The following is a 14,083-nucleotide window of genomic DNA, read 5'->3' as shown; positions in this document are numbered from 1 at the left end:
TTACTTTTCACATTATGTGCCTGCGGTCTGGGTGCTGGAATTGATGGCTTTCTGGCCAAGTTAGCAACATTACAAAGATAGGTGGAGGGGCAGGTAGTATTGAGGAAGCAGGCAGTCTGCAGAAGGACTTAAGACAGATTGGGGGCATGTGCAAATAAGTGGCAGATGGAATACAGTGTCAGGAAGAATATGTTCATGCATTTTTGCAGAAGGAATAAAGGTTCCAAATGGAAAAAATTCAAAAATCAGAGGTGCAAAGGGACTTGGGAGTCCTTATGCAGGATTCCCTGAAAGTTAATTTGCAGGTTGAGTCTATGGTGAGGAAGGTAAATACATTTCAAGAGGACTAGAATATAAAAGCAAGGATGTAATGTTGAGACTTTATAATGAATCCTCACTTAGGGCACTCAGAGCAGTTTGGGCCCTCTAAGAAAGGATGTGCTGGGATTGGAGACAGACCAGAGGAGGCTGACAAAAATGATTCCAGGAATGAAAGAGTTAATGTATGAGGAGTTTTTGATGGCTTTGGCCCTGTACTCACCAGAGGGCAGAAGAATAAAGGATGACTTATCGAATACTGAGAAGCCGAGGAAGAGGATATTTCTGAAAGTGGGGAGTCTAGGACGAGAAAGCAGAGCCTCAGTTATAGAGGTATGTCCCTTTAGAACAGATAAGGAAGCATTTCTTCAGCCAGAGGGTGGTGAATCTGTGGAATTCATTACTTCAGACAGCTGCAGAGCCAAATCATTGAGAATATTTAAAGCCGAGCTGTCAAAGGTTACAGTGAAGAGGGAAATGGAATGAATGGAGGAGCTGACTCAAAATGGGCCAAGTGGCCTAATTCTGCTCCCATGTCTGATGGAAGAAACAGACAAAGACACTCACCCTGCCTTGCCACCCCCACCACCGCGCTCCCCGGAATGAGAAAGAGACTGAGAAGCAGCAATAACACTTTATTTTATATCGACATTGAAGGAGAAGCCCGTGACATGGGGGTGGGGAGAAAGCGGGTACGTTGTACATTACAAGCTGGGAGAGGGGCTATAAATGGATTAAAAAGCTGGGAAAATAAACCCTGTAAGTGGAGTGGAGGAGATGGGAGGATCCACTGGAAAATCTGGCCTGTATCTCAGAACCCAATGACCCAGATTGCAGGTGGGGCAGAAGAGACATCAGGCACTGGGATCTGGATTCCGCCTGGAAAAAAAATCATGGGACAGTAAACCTTGGAGAATTACTGAGGGAGGGTCCAGATGATGGAACATGCAGCTGGAGCTGAGCCAGCAAGAGAGCGAGTTAACTGGAAAGCCAGAAACCAGAACAAGAAGGTAGTCGAGGGGTAAGAAAACTTGGAACAGGATGACAATGTGAAAGGGAGTGGCGTTCAGAGAATGTGCAGCTTGCAATTCAGAAAACCTGGAACCAGCATAATGGGCTAAATATCGAATCCAGGACTTGTATATAGATACCTGGAAAAGTAGTAACTGGATGGGGGTGGGAGATTGGAAATCTGGGAGCAGTATTTCAAGGGAGCGATTGGAAATTGGGTTGCCAGGAAATAGAAGCAGGATCCAGCCAGTACACTGCAAAGGGATACAAGTAAAGCCCGAGCTGGATCAGAGTCCACAGGGGATGCAAACGTCAATTTCTAAAACACTAATTTTACAGAGGCAGAGAGCGACATGAGAATTCCCAACATGTCGGGGGCAGACACTCACTGCACGCACCAGCATGCTGGAGCAACCATCCAAATTTGGGGAGCTCAGCGGAACTGCAGTGAGCTGATACGCAGACCAATCACATCCTTGCCAATCTCAGTCACCTAGAAAATAAAACAGCGAGGGTTAATGAAAAGGCAACAAAGGAGATCAAGAGATATCTGTACACTGACTGGTGTCTCTCAGTCCCGCTCTCTCAAGGGGATATCTGTACACTGACTGGTGTCTCTCAGTCCCACCCTCTCAGGGGGATATCTGTACACTGACTGGTGTCTCTCAGTCCCGCTCTCTCAAGGGGATATCTGTACACTGACTGGTGTCTCTCAGTCCCTCTCTCTCAAGGGGATATCTGTACACTGACCGGTGTGTCTCAGTCCCACTCTCTCAGGGGGATATCTGTACACTGACAGGTGTGTCTCAGACCCTCTTCCGGGGGGATATCTGTACACTGACCGGTGTGTCTCAGACCCTCTTCCGGGGGATATCTGTACACTGACTGGTGTGTCGTGGCTCTCTGAAGTTTCCATTTGCTTTAGGTCCAATGGCTGTTACATACCGTGGTCACTCTGCAGATCTGACCCTTGAACTCTGGACTGTAGCAGGCTCCACTCAGCGGGCACTTTTCCACGGGCTTCCCCCTGACAATGGGAGTAATTGCAGGTTAATTCTGAAACTTGATGCTCTGTACATATGTGAATCTCAGAAGACGCACACTCACACACAGACTCCTGGCCAATGATCTGCCCCCGAAACAATGCCATGGCAGAGCACACAAGGGATAGTGAAATGAGAGAGGCTCAGGGAAAACAATTAGGTGCTGCCTCTCCCATTCACCTCCACCCAGGGTCCCAACCAGTCCTTCAAAGTGAGGCAACACTTCACCTGCAAAGTTGCATATGATGCTCTCGATCAGCTTCCTCTACACTGGTGAGACCCGACGTTAATCAGGAGACTGCTTTGTCAAGCACCTCTGCTCCATCCACCAAAGCTGGATTTCCCAGGGGGCAAACTTTGTAATTCCTGCCCCCATTTCAGTCCTCTGCTACCGTCAGTGTGGAGCAGCAACGCTTTATATGCTGTCTGATGACATGAGCACCGATTTCATCTCCTCCCCACCCCCCCCCCCCCACCCTTTCCCTCATATGTTCCCACTCTGGCCTCTTACCTCTTCTCCTCATCTGTATCGCCTCCCCTGGTGCCCCAACTCCTTCCCCTCTCTTCCATGATCCCCTTTCCTTATCCTATCAGCTTCCTCCTTCTCCAGCCTTCACCTTTCCCACATAACTGGCTTCACTATCACCTTCTAGCTATCATCCTTCTCCTCCCTCTCCTTTTCATTCTAGGGTCCTCCCCACTCCGTTCCAGTCCTGATGAAAGGCCTCGGCGCAAAATGTTGGCTTCATTGACTCTGCTAGACCCTCTGAGTTCTTCCAGCACTTTGTGTGTGCTGACAGGAAGTGAGGAGCCAAACCCCACCCTGCTCTGGATGCACACTGCCCCCCTCCCCACCCAGCTACCTGTAGATGGGCTTGTACGTTGCAGCACAAATGTCAAAGGGATTGTGCATGTCATAGTTGAGCTGATGAGCATCGGTTGGTGTCTTCTCACAAGCAGCCAGGATCTTGCGTGTCTGTGGAGACAGAGACCATGTTTAGTGTAGCAACTTTGTGCTACGTGCTCAGTGGCTAGGGAGGTTGGCTTGGTTCCCCAGGATCTCCCCCACCAAGGTACAAAACTCCAGCACAGCTGAGCTCTGCAGCACTCCTTCCACATGTCACCACCACACTGGCCACAAGACATTGGAACATTATGCCATTCTGCCCATTGAGTCTGCTCTGCCATTCCATCATGGCTGATTTATTATCCCTCTCAACCCCATTCTCCTGCCTTCTCCCGTAACATCTGATGCCCTGACTAATCAAGAACCTATCAACCTCTGATTTAAATATACCCAATGACTTGGCCTCCACAGCATCTGTGGCACTGAATTCCACAGATTCAGCACCCACTGTCTGAAGAAATTCCTCACCTCTGTTCTAAAGGAACAAGCCTCAATTCTGAGGCTGTGCCCTCTGGTCCTAGACTTGCCCACTATAGGAAACATCATTTGCAAGGAAGGATGTAGATCAAAGGTGGCGGGGAAGTCACCTCGGAAAGAGGAGTCACCCAATTGAGATAGAGTTTGTGAGGGAGTTCTTTCTCGTTGATCTTTGGAACTCTCTGCCCTAGTGAGCTGTGGAGCCAAACTACAACATGAACACGATCGCCTGGATGGAACGGATGTCTGATTCCACTCTCCACTCTGCCAGTGGGAGGGGGACCCCCTGGTGTACCAGAGCATGAGTATTGTGAGCAGTTTTGGAGACCCTTATCTGAAAAAACATTCAGTTGCACTGGAGAGGGGAGAGGGCCCTGATGATCCTGGGTATGAAAGGTTCAACGTACAGTATTGTGAAAAAATCTTCGGCACACGTGGAAAAGAAGTATGTAGAGTGAAGATGCTTTCAAAAATAATGAAAAGTTTTTAAATATCAAAAAAATTAACATAAAGAGCAGTAAACAGTAAAAAAAACTAAATCAAATCAATATTTGGCATGATCATCCTTTGCCTTTAAAGCCACATCAATTCTCTTGGGAACACTGTTGTTTAGTTTTAGAAGAAAATCGGCTGATAAGTTGTTCCAAGCATCTTGGATCAAAATCCTTCTGCAGGCTTTGGCTGTCTCTCCTGGTAATCCCATACAACCTCAATGATATTGAGATCAGGTCTCTGTGGAAGCCACACCATCTGCTGCAGCACCTTGTTCTTCCTTTTGCTGAAGATAGTTCTTTATGACCTTGGTCATGTGTTTGAGGTAGAATGCCCTGCCCTGCTGTAGAAAGAAGTTGGGACCGATCAGATACCTCCCTGATGGATGAGAATGTGCTTGTATATTTCAGCATCGAGGATTCCATTAATTCTGACCAGATCACATTTGCAGAAATGCAGCCCCCAACCTCTGTGTTTCACTGTTGCCTGCAGACACTCATCCACGTAGCATTCTCCAGCTCTTCTGCAGAAAAACTGCTTCCAGTCTGAACCAAAAAATGCACATTTTGAGCCAGAGCACTTGCTGCCATTGTTCAATACCCAAGTCCTGTGTTTCTGTGTGTTGGTGAGTCTCTGGGCATTGTTTTCACTTCAGAGGCATGGCTTTTTGGCAGCAACTCTTCCATAAAGACCGTTTCTGACGAGACTTCTCCGGACTGTAGAGTGGTGTACTTGGTTTCCAGTGGTTTCTGTGAATTCAGAGCTGATTGCAGTGTGGAACCTCCCAATTTAGAAGGGATGTCAGTGTGATGCATCTTTCATCTGCTGCACTCAGTTTCCGTGGCCAACCACTGTGTTTCTGGTCCTCAATGTTGCCTGTTTATTTGTGCTTCTTCAGAAGAGTTTGGACAGCACATTTTGAAACTCCTGTCTGCTGCAAAATTTCTGCTTGGGAGAAACCTTGCTGATGCAGGATGGCCACCTTGTGTCTTGTTGCTATGCTCTCTCCTGCCATGGTGTAAGAATTGAGGATTTGAAAGATAAACGGCCACATATTCCACACCCTCACCTTCCAGTTTAGTTGTCCTATGCCCAATTTGATTCCTTCTGTGCATGTCTTTGTTAGTGAATCAGTTTAGTTCATTCAACTCATAACTTTGATCACTAGCATCCTGTTTGTTATCTGTTTAATCATGCCTATAAAGTCATTAAGTTTTTATCTGAAAAGTGGTCTATTACTTAATATGTTACTCTCTTTAATGAAATACAAAAACTTCTCTGGCATTTTTTTGGAAAATGAATGTTTGGAAATCTAAAACGTGTTCCTTTCCACTGACAAACTAATGCAGAAGACAAAAAATTAAGCATCTAAAACAAATGTATATAAAAACTCCAGGATGCCAGACTTTTGCACCTTATGAGCAGTTTTGCTGCCTCTGGCCCATACCTGCTGGAGATTACAAGTGTCAGAATAGAGGGACATCCATTTAGAACAGAGATGAGGAGGAATTTCTTTAGCCAAAGGATGGTGAATCTGTGGAATTAACTGCCAGAAACAGCTGCAGAGGCCAAGTCATTCAGTATATTTAAAATGGAGATTGATAGATTCTTACAGAGTCAAAGGTTACAGGGAGAAGGCAGAGAATATAATTGAGAAGGATAGTAAATCAGCCATGATGGAATAGCGGAGCAGATTGTGGCCTGTTTCTACTTCTCAGGGACTTGGCGGCAGAATTGGACAGGAGGAGGCTGAACAGAGAGTGGCAGGTGAGATGGTGATGGAATTAGGAAAGGCAGAATATAAACATAGAAAACCTACAGAATAATACAGGCCCTTCAGCCCACAAAGAGAGAGACACAGACAACCTACAGCACAATACAAGCCCTTCTGCCCACAATGCTGTGCTGAACACGTCCTTACTTTAGAAATTACCATCACCCGACAGCCCATTCCACACACTCACCACTCTCTGCGTAAAAAAAACTTACCCCTGACATCTCCTCTGTATCTACTTCCAAGCATCTTAAAACTGTGTCCTCTCATGTTAGTCATTTTAACCCTGGGAAAAAGCCTCTGACTATCCACATGATCAATGCCTCTCATCATCTTATACATCTCTATCAGGTCATCTCATCCTACGTCGCTCCAAGGAGAAAAGGCTGAGTTCACTCAACTTATTCTCATAAGGCATGCTCCCCAATCCAGGCAACATCCTTGTAAAGCTCCTCTGCACCCTTTCTATGGTTTCCATATCCTTCCTGCAGTGAGGCAACCAGAACTGAGCACAGTACTCCAAGTGGGGTCTGAACAAAGTCCTATATAGCTGCAACGTTACCTCTCGGCTCTTAAACTCAATCCCACGATTGATGAAGGCCAATTATGCTTTCTTAAACACAGAGTCAACCTGCGTAGCAGCTTAGAGTGTCCTGTGAACTCGGACCCCAAGATCCCTCTGATCCTCCACATTGCCAAGAGTTTTACCATTAATACTATATTCTGCCATCATATTTGACCAAACAAAATGAACCACCTCACACTTATCTAGGTTGACCTCCATCTGCCACGTTTTGCATCCTATCAATGTCCTGCTGTAACGTTCTGACAGCCCTCCACACTATCCACAACACCCCCAACCTTTGTGTCATCAGCAAATTTATTAACCCATCCCTCCACTTCCTCATCCAGGTCATTTATAAAAATCACGAAGCAGGGGTCCCAGAACAGATCCCTGAGGCACACCACTGCTCACCGACCTCCATGCAGAATATGACCCATCTACAAACACTCTTTGCCTTCTGTGGGCAAGCCAGTTCTGGATCCACAAAGCAATGTCCCCTTGGATCCCATGCCTCCTTACTTTCTCAATAAGTCTTGCATGGGGTACATTATCAAATGCCTTGCCGAAATCCATATACACTACATCTACTGCTCAGAAGAGGGGTGAGGGAATCCCACTACCAAGCACATCTTTCCCTCCCCCACCTTTCTGCTTTCCACAGGGATCGCTCCCTATGGACTCCCTTGTCCATTCATCCCCCCCATTTCTTCCCACCAATCTCCCTCCTGGCACTTACCCTTGCAAGCAGAACAAGTGCTACACCTATCCTTACACTTCCTCCCTCACCACCATTCAGGGCCCCAGACAGTCCTTCCAGATGAGGTAACACTTCACCTGTGAGTTGGCTGGTGTGGTATACTGCATCCGGTGCTCCCAGTGTGGCCTTTTATATATTGGTGAGACCCGACGCAGTCTGGGAGACTGTTTCGCTGAACACCTACGCCCTGTTCGCCAGAGAAAGCAGGATCTCCCAGTGGCCACACATTTTAATTCCACGTCCCATTCCCATTCTGATATGTCTATCCATGGCCTCCTCTACTGTCAAGATGAAGACACACTCAGGTTTGAGGAACAACACCTTATATACTGGCTGGGTAGCCTCCAACCTGATGGTATGAACACTGACTTCTCTGACTTCCGTTAATGCCCCACCTCCCCTTCTTACCCCATCCCTGATATATTTAGCTTTTATTCCCCCCTCTCCTTTTTTTCCTCTTTCTGCCCATCAATCTGCCTGTTCTCCATCTCCCTCTGGTGCTCCCCTCCCCCTTTCTTTCTCCCTAGACCTCCCGTCCTATGCTCCTTTCCCTTCTTTTTTCCTTTCCCTTTTGCCAATCACCTTTCCAGCTCTCAGCTTCACCCCACCCTCTCCGGTCTTCTCCTATCATTTTGCATTTTCCCCTCCCCCTCCTACTTTCAAATCTCTTACTATCTTTCAGTTAGTCCTGACAAAGGCCCGATACGTCGACAGCGCTTCTCCCTATAGATGCTGCTTGATCTACTGCGTTCCACCAGCATTTTGTGTGTGTTGCCTGTTAACATTCTAGTAAATCTTCTGTACTCCCTCTATTTTGTTGACATATTTCCTATAATTCGGTGACCAGAACTGTACACAATACTCCAAATTTGGCCTTACCAATGCCTTGTACAACTTTAACATTACATCTCAACTTCTGTACTCAATGCTCCGATTTATAAAGGCCAGCATACCAAAAGCATTCTTCACCACCCTATCCACATGAGATTCCACCTTCAGGGAACTATGCACCATTATTCCTAGATCACTCTGTTCTACTGCATTGTTCAATGCCCTACCATTTACCATGTATGTCCCATTCTGATTATTCCTACCAAAATGTAGCACCTCACACTTATCAGCATTAAACTCCATCTGCCATCTTTCAGCCCACTCTTCTAACTGGCATTAATCTCTCTGCAAGCTTTGAAAACCTACTTCATTATCCACAACACCACCTATCTTAGTATCATCTGCATACTTACTAATCCAATTTACCACCCCATCATCCAGATCATTAATGTATATGACAACATTGGACCCAGTACAGATCCCTGAGGCACACCACTAGTCACCGGCCTCCAACCTGACAAACAGTTATCCACCACTACTCTCTGGCATCTCCCATCCAGCCACTGTTGAATCCATTTTACTACTTCAATATTAATACATAATGAATGAACCTTCCTAACTAACCTTCCGTGCAAAACCTTGTCAAAGGTCTTACTAAAGTCAATATAGACAACATCCACTGCTTTACCCTCATCAACTTTCCTCGTAACCTCTTCAAAAAATTCAATAAGATTTGTCAAACATGACCTTCCATGCACTAATCCATGTTGCTGTTCCTAATCAGACCCTGTCTATCCAGATAATTATATATACCATCTCTAAGAATACTTTCCATTAATTTACCCACCACTGACGACAAACTTACAGGCTTATAATTGCTAGGTTTACTCTTAGAACCCTTTTTAAACAATGGAACCACATGAGCAATACGCCAATCCTTTGGCACCATCCCCGTTTCTAATGACATTTGAAATATTTCTGTCAGAGCCCCTGCTATTTCTACACCAACTTCCCTCAAGGTCCTAGGGAATATCCTGTCAGGACCCGGAGATTCATCCACTTTTATATTCCTTAAAAGTGCCAGTACTTCCTCCTCTTTAATTGTCATAGTTTCCATAACTTCCCTACTTGTTTCCCTTACCTTACACAATTCAATATCCTTCTCCTTGGTGAATAACGAAGAAAAGAAATTGTTCAAAATCTCCCCCATCTCTTTTGGCTCCACACATAGCTGTCCACTCTGATTCTCTAAGGAACCAATTTTATCCCTCACTATCCTTTTGCTATTAATATAACTGAAGAAACCCTTTGGATTTATTTTCACCTTACTTGCCAAAGCAACCTCATATCTCCTTTTAGCTTTTCTAATTTCTTTCTTAAGATTCTTTTAACATTCTTTATATTCCTCGAGCACCTCATTTACTCCATGCTGCCTATATTTATTGTAGATATCTCTCTTTTTCCAAACCAAGTTTCCAATATCCCTTGAAAACCATGGCTCTCTCAAACTTTTAACCTAACAGTAACATAAAGATTCTGTACCCTCAAAATTTCACCTTTAAATGACCTCCATTTCTCTATTACATCCTTCCCATAAACCAAATTGTCCCAATCCACTCCTTCTAAATCCTTTCGCATCTCCTCAAAATTGATTTTGTCCAATCAAAAATCTCAACCCTGGGTCCAGTGCTATCTTTCTCCATAATTATATTGAAACTAATGGCATTGTGATCACTGGACCCGAAGTGCTCCCCAACACATACCTCCGTCACCTAACCTATCTCACTCCCTAACAGGAGATCCAACAATGCCCCTTCTAGAAACATAGAAAATAGGTGCAGGAGTAGGCCATTTGGCCCTTCGAGCCTGCACCACCATGCAATATGATCATGGCTGATCATCCAACTCAGAACTCTGTACCTGCTTTCTCTCCATACCCCCTGATCCCTTTAGCCACAAGGGCCATATCTAACTTCCTCTTAAATATAGCCAATGAACCGGCCTCAACTGTTTCCTGTGGCAGAGAATTCCACAGATTCACCACTCTGTGTGTGAAGAAGTTTCTCCTCATCTCGGTCCTAAAAGCCTTCCCCATTATCCTTAAACTGTGACCCCTCATTCTCTAGTTGGTACCTCTATGTATTGCTGCAAAAAACTATCCGCACACATTTTACAAACTCCAAACCATCCAGCCCTTTTACAGTCTGGGCTTCCAAGTCTATGTGTGGAAAATTAAAATCTCCCACAATTACAACCCTGTGCTTACTACAAATATCTGCTATCTCCTCCAATTCTCGCTCCCCATTAGGTGGTCTATAATACACCCCTATAAGTGTTACTAACCCTTTTCCATTCCTCAATTCCACCCAAATAGTCTCCCTAGACGAGCCCTCTAATCTATCCTGCCATAGAACCGGTGTAATATTTTCTCTGACAAGCAATGCAACACTTCCCCCTCTTGTCCCTCCGATTCTATCACACCTGAAGCAATGAAATCCAGGAATATTTAGTTGCCAATCACACCCCTCTGCAACCATGTTTCACTAATAGCTACAACATCATATTTCCAGGTATCAAACCATGCTCTAAGCTCATCCACCTTACAATGCCCCTAGCATTAAAATAAATTCATTTAAGAAATTCTCCACGTCTTCCTCTCTGTTTATCTCTAACGGTGCAACACAACTTTACTATCTTCTTTTTCTTCCTTCTCCCATACATCTGTTCCTACACTCTGGTTCCCCTCCCCCCCTTGTATCAAGTTTAAATCCACTGGAGCCTCTCTAGCAAACCTACCTGCAAGAATATTTGTCCCCCTCCAGTTCAGATGTAAACCGTCCACCGGAACAGGTCCCACCTTCCCTGGAAAACTGCCCAATTATCTATAAATCTGAAGCCCTCCCTCCTGCACCATGTCTTTAGCCACGTGTTGATCTGCACTATCTTACTATTTCTAAATCCACCTGCACGTGGCACTGGTAGCAATCCTGAGATTGCTATCCTGGAGGTCCTGTCCTTTAACTTGGTGCCTAACTCCCTAAACTCATCTTTCAGGACCTCCTCAGTCTTCCTACCAACATCATTGGTCCCTATATGGATCATGACCATGCTCACCCTCCCTCTTGAGAATACTGAGAACTCGATCTGAGAAATCGCAGACCCTGGCACCAGGGAGGCAACAGACCATCCAGGATTCTCAATCTCTTCCACAGAACCTCCTATCTGTCCCCCTAACTTTTGAATCCCCTATCACTATTGCTCTTCTCTTTTCCCTCCTTCCCTTCTGAGCTGAGCGTCCAGTCTCGGTGCCAGAGATGCAACCACTGCAACTTGTCCCTGGTAGGTCGTCCCCACCAACAGTATCCAAAACGGTATTCTTATTGTTGATGGGAACGGCCACAGGGGTTCTCTGTTCTTCCTGTCTAATCCCCTTCCCTTTCCTGACAGTCACCCAGCTACCTGTCTCCTGACTGTTAGGGGTGACTATCTCCCTGAAACTCCTGTTTATTTCTGCCTCTCCCTCCCGAATGATCCGAAGTTCATCCAGCTCCAGCTCCAGTTCCCTAACTCGGTTTGTCAGGAGCTGCAACTGGATGCACCTTTTGCAGCTGTAGCCATCAGGGATAAATGTACTCGTCCTGATTTCCCACATACTGCAAACAGAGCACTCAACTGCCCTAACTGGTGCCTCCATTACCTACTGCTAAGGTAATTAAGTTAATTAAAGGAACTTACCTGCCTTACCTCACTTGGAGTGAAGCTCGTCCCCAGCCTCTGCTCGCTTTTTAAATTCTCCCATTGCCTCACTTTCACGCGCTTGCGCAGTCTTGCCCTGTTCAAACCTCGCCTCTGCCTGTCGAGCCAAAGCCGTCCTACTCTGACTGCTACCACATCTACTGCTCTACCTTCATCAATGTGTTTAGTCAAATCCTCAAAAAATTTAATCAGGCTCGTAAGGCACGACCTGCCTTTGACAAAGCCATGTTGACTATTCTTAATAATATTATGCCTCTGCATATGTTCATAAATCCTGCCTCTCAGGATCTTCTCCATCAACATCAACCACTGAAGTAAGACTCACTGGTCTATAATTTCCTGGGTTATTTCTACTCCCTTTCTTGAATAATAGAAAAACATCCGCAATCCTCCAGAACCTCTCCCGCCCCATTGATGATGCAAAGATCATCGCCAGAGGCTCAGAAATCTCCTCCCTTGCCTCCCACACTAGCCTGGGGTACATCTCGTTTGGTCCCAGTAACTTATGCAACTTGATGCTTTCCAAGGATAGAGTGGCACATGATCCAGGGAGGGGCAGGTGGTAGTGTAGGAGGGGTGAACTCCCTACAACCAGTGCTGGTGGGATGGTTATCTGCAGCATCATCTCCAGGCTCTTCTCTTCTGAGCCTTGGAGAATGAAGAAGAGCACCGTGTCTCCCCTCCAAACCCCACATCACCCTCAGAAATACAAGAGATGCTGGAAATCCTGAGCATCCACAAAATGCCACAGGACCAGATGACATAGGAGCAGAATTAGGCTATCCAGCCCATTGTGCCATTCCATCACGGCTGATTTATTATCCATCTCAAACCTGTTCTCCTACCTGTAACCTTTGACCTCCCCATAACCTTGATTAACCCATTGATCAAGAACCTATCAACCTTTGCTTTAAACATACCCAATGACCAGGCCTTCACAGCTACCTGTGGCAATGAATTCCAGATTCACCACCCTCTGGCTATTTCTCATCTCTGTTCTGAATGGATGTCCCTCTATTCTGAGGCCGTGACCGCTGGTCCTACAGGATACTTCTTCTCCCCACCATAGGAAACATCCTCCCCATATCCACTATCTCTTGCCCTTTCAATATTCAGTAAGTTTCAATGAGACCCCCGTTCATTCTTCTAAATTCCAGCGACTACAGGCCCAGAGACATCAGACACTCCTCATGTGTTAACCTTTTCATTCCTGGGATCATTCTTGTAAACCTCCTCAAGACCCTCTCCAATGTCAGCACTTTTTCTTAGACAAGTCGCCCAAACTTGCACACAATACTCCAAGTGCGGTCTGAGCAGTGTCTTATGAAACCTCAGCTCTTTGCTCATCCTTGCTCTTATATTCTAGTCATCTCCAAATGAATGCTAATATTGCATTTACCTTCCACAGCACTGGCTCAACCTGCTAGTTCACCTCCTGCGGAAGGACTCCCAAGTCTCTTTACCCCTCTGATTTTTGAACTTCCTCCCCTTTTAGAAAGTAGCCTACATCTTTACTCCATCTACCAAAGCGCATGAGCACACACTTCCTGACCCTGTACTCCACTTACCATTTCCTTGCCCGCTCTCCCAATCTGTCCAAGCCCTTCTGCAGACACCCTGCCCCTCCACCCATCTTTGTTTCATCTGCAAACTTGGCCACAAAGCCATGTGTACCAAATGGCGGGTCAGTAACTTTGCCAAGAAGTGTCTCTAAACAAAGTGACCAGTTCAATGACTGACTGGAGAGGTGTAGGATTTAACAGGAGGTGGCAGGCTAGCTGAGTGGCAAGCACAACTATCTAAAGGATGACTGATCAGAGATGGGGGGCTCAATTCCTGCAACTGACTGCCTATCTGCAGCTTCAGTATTCTCCCTGTGACCCACACTCCAAACAGACAAGGTTTAGGGTTACTAAGTGGTGGGCACACTAAGCTGGTACCACAAGCGTAGCAACACTGGTGCACTGCCTAGTACATGTTCAGGCTGGCTGTTTGGTCGTTGATCTCACCATCGGGCAGGACATAGCGTAGCATTAGGTTAGGAAATGTCTCATTTCATGGTATAACTACACAATGAACGTCAAAACATAGGTGTCTGGGTGAAAGGGGTCTGGAGGGAGAGGGACCAGTGAGAGGGTTCAGAGGGACTGGG

At 45.9% G+C, this 14,083-nt stretch overlaps 1 protein-coding gene across 4 annotated transcripts in view; it reads right to left on the bottom strand.

Moving 5' to 3' along the window:
• Positions 1-937: 937 nt before the first annotated feature.
• copa (COPI coat complex subunit alpha) overlaps positions 938-14,083 on the bottom strand; it is a 98,554-nt gene continuing 85,408 nt past the window's right edge. For all 4 annotated transcript variants that reach the window (XM_073053925.1, XM_073053924.1, XM_073053926.1 and 1 more), the window contains 3 exons: positions 3,236-3,348; positions 2,275-2,356; positions 938-1,822 (listed from right to left, as the gene is read on the bottom strand). In XM_073053925.1, coding sequence (XP_072910026.1) covers positions 1,763-1,822; positions 2,275-2,356; positions 3,236-3,348 — 255 coding nt within the window. In that variant the 3' untranslated portion in view covers positions 938-1,762. The remainder of the gene's footprint in view (positions 1,823-2,274; positions 2,357-3,235; positions 3,349-14,083) is intronic.

The sequence above is a fragment of the Hemitrygon akajei genome, chromosome 8, assembly GCF_048418815.1.
Source record: "Hemitrygon akajei chromosome 8, sHemAka1.3, whole genome shotgun sequence".
Taxonomy (NCBI): domain Eukaryota; kingdom Metazoa; phylum Chordata; class Chondrichthyes; order Myliobatiformes; family Dasyatidae; genus Hemitrygon; species Hemitrygon akajei.
Note: the sequence above shows the minus strand (reverse complement) of the source record. Positions and strands in the feature narration are given on the sequence as shown.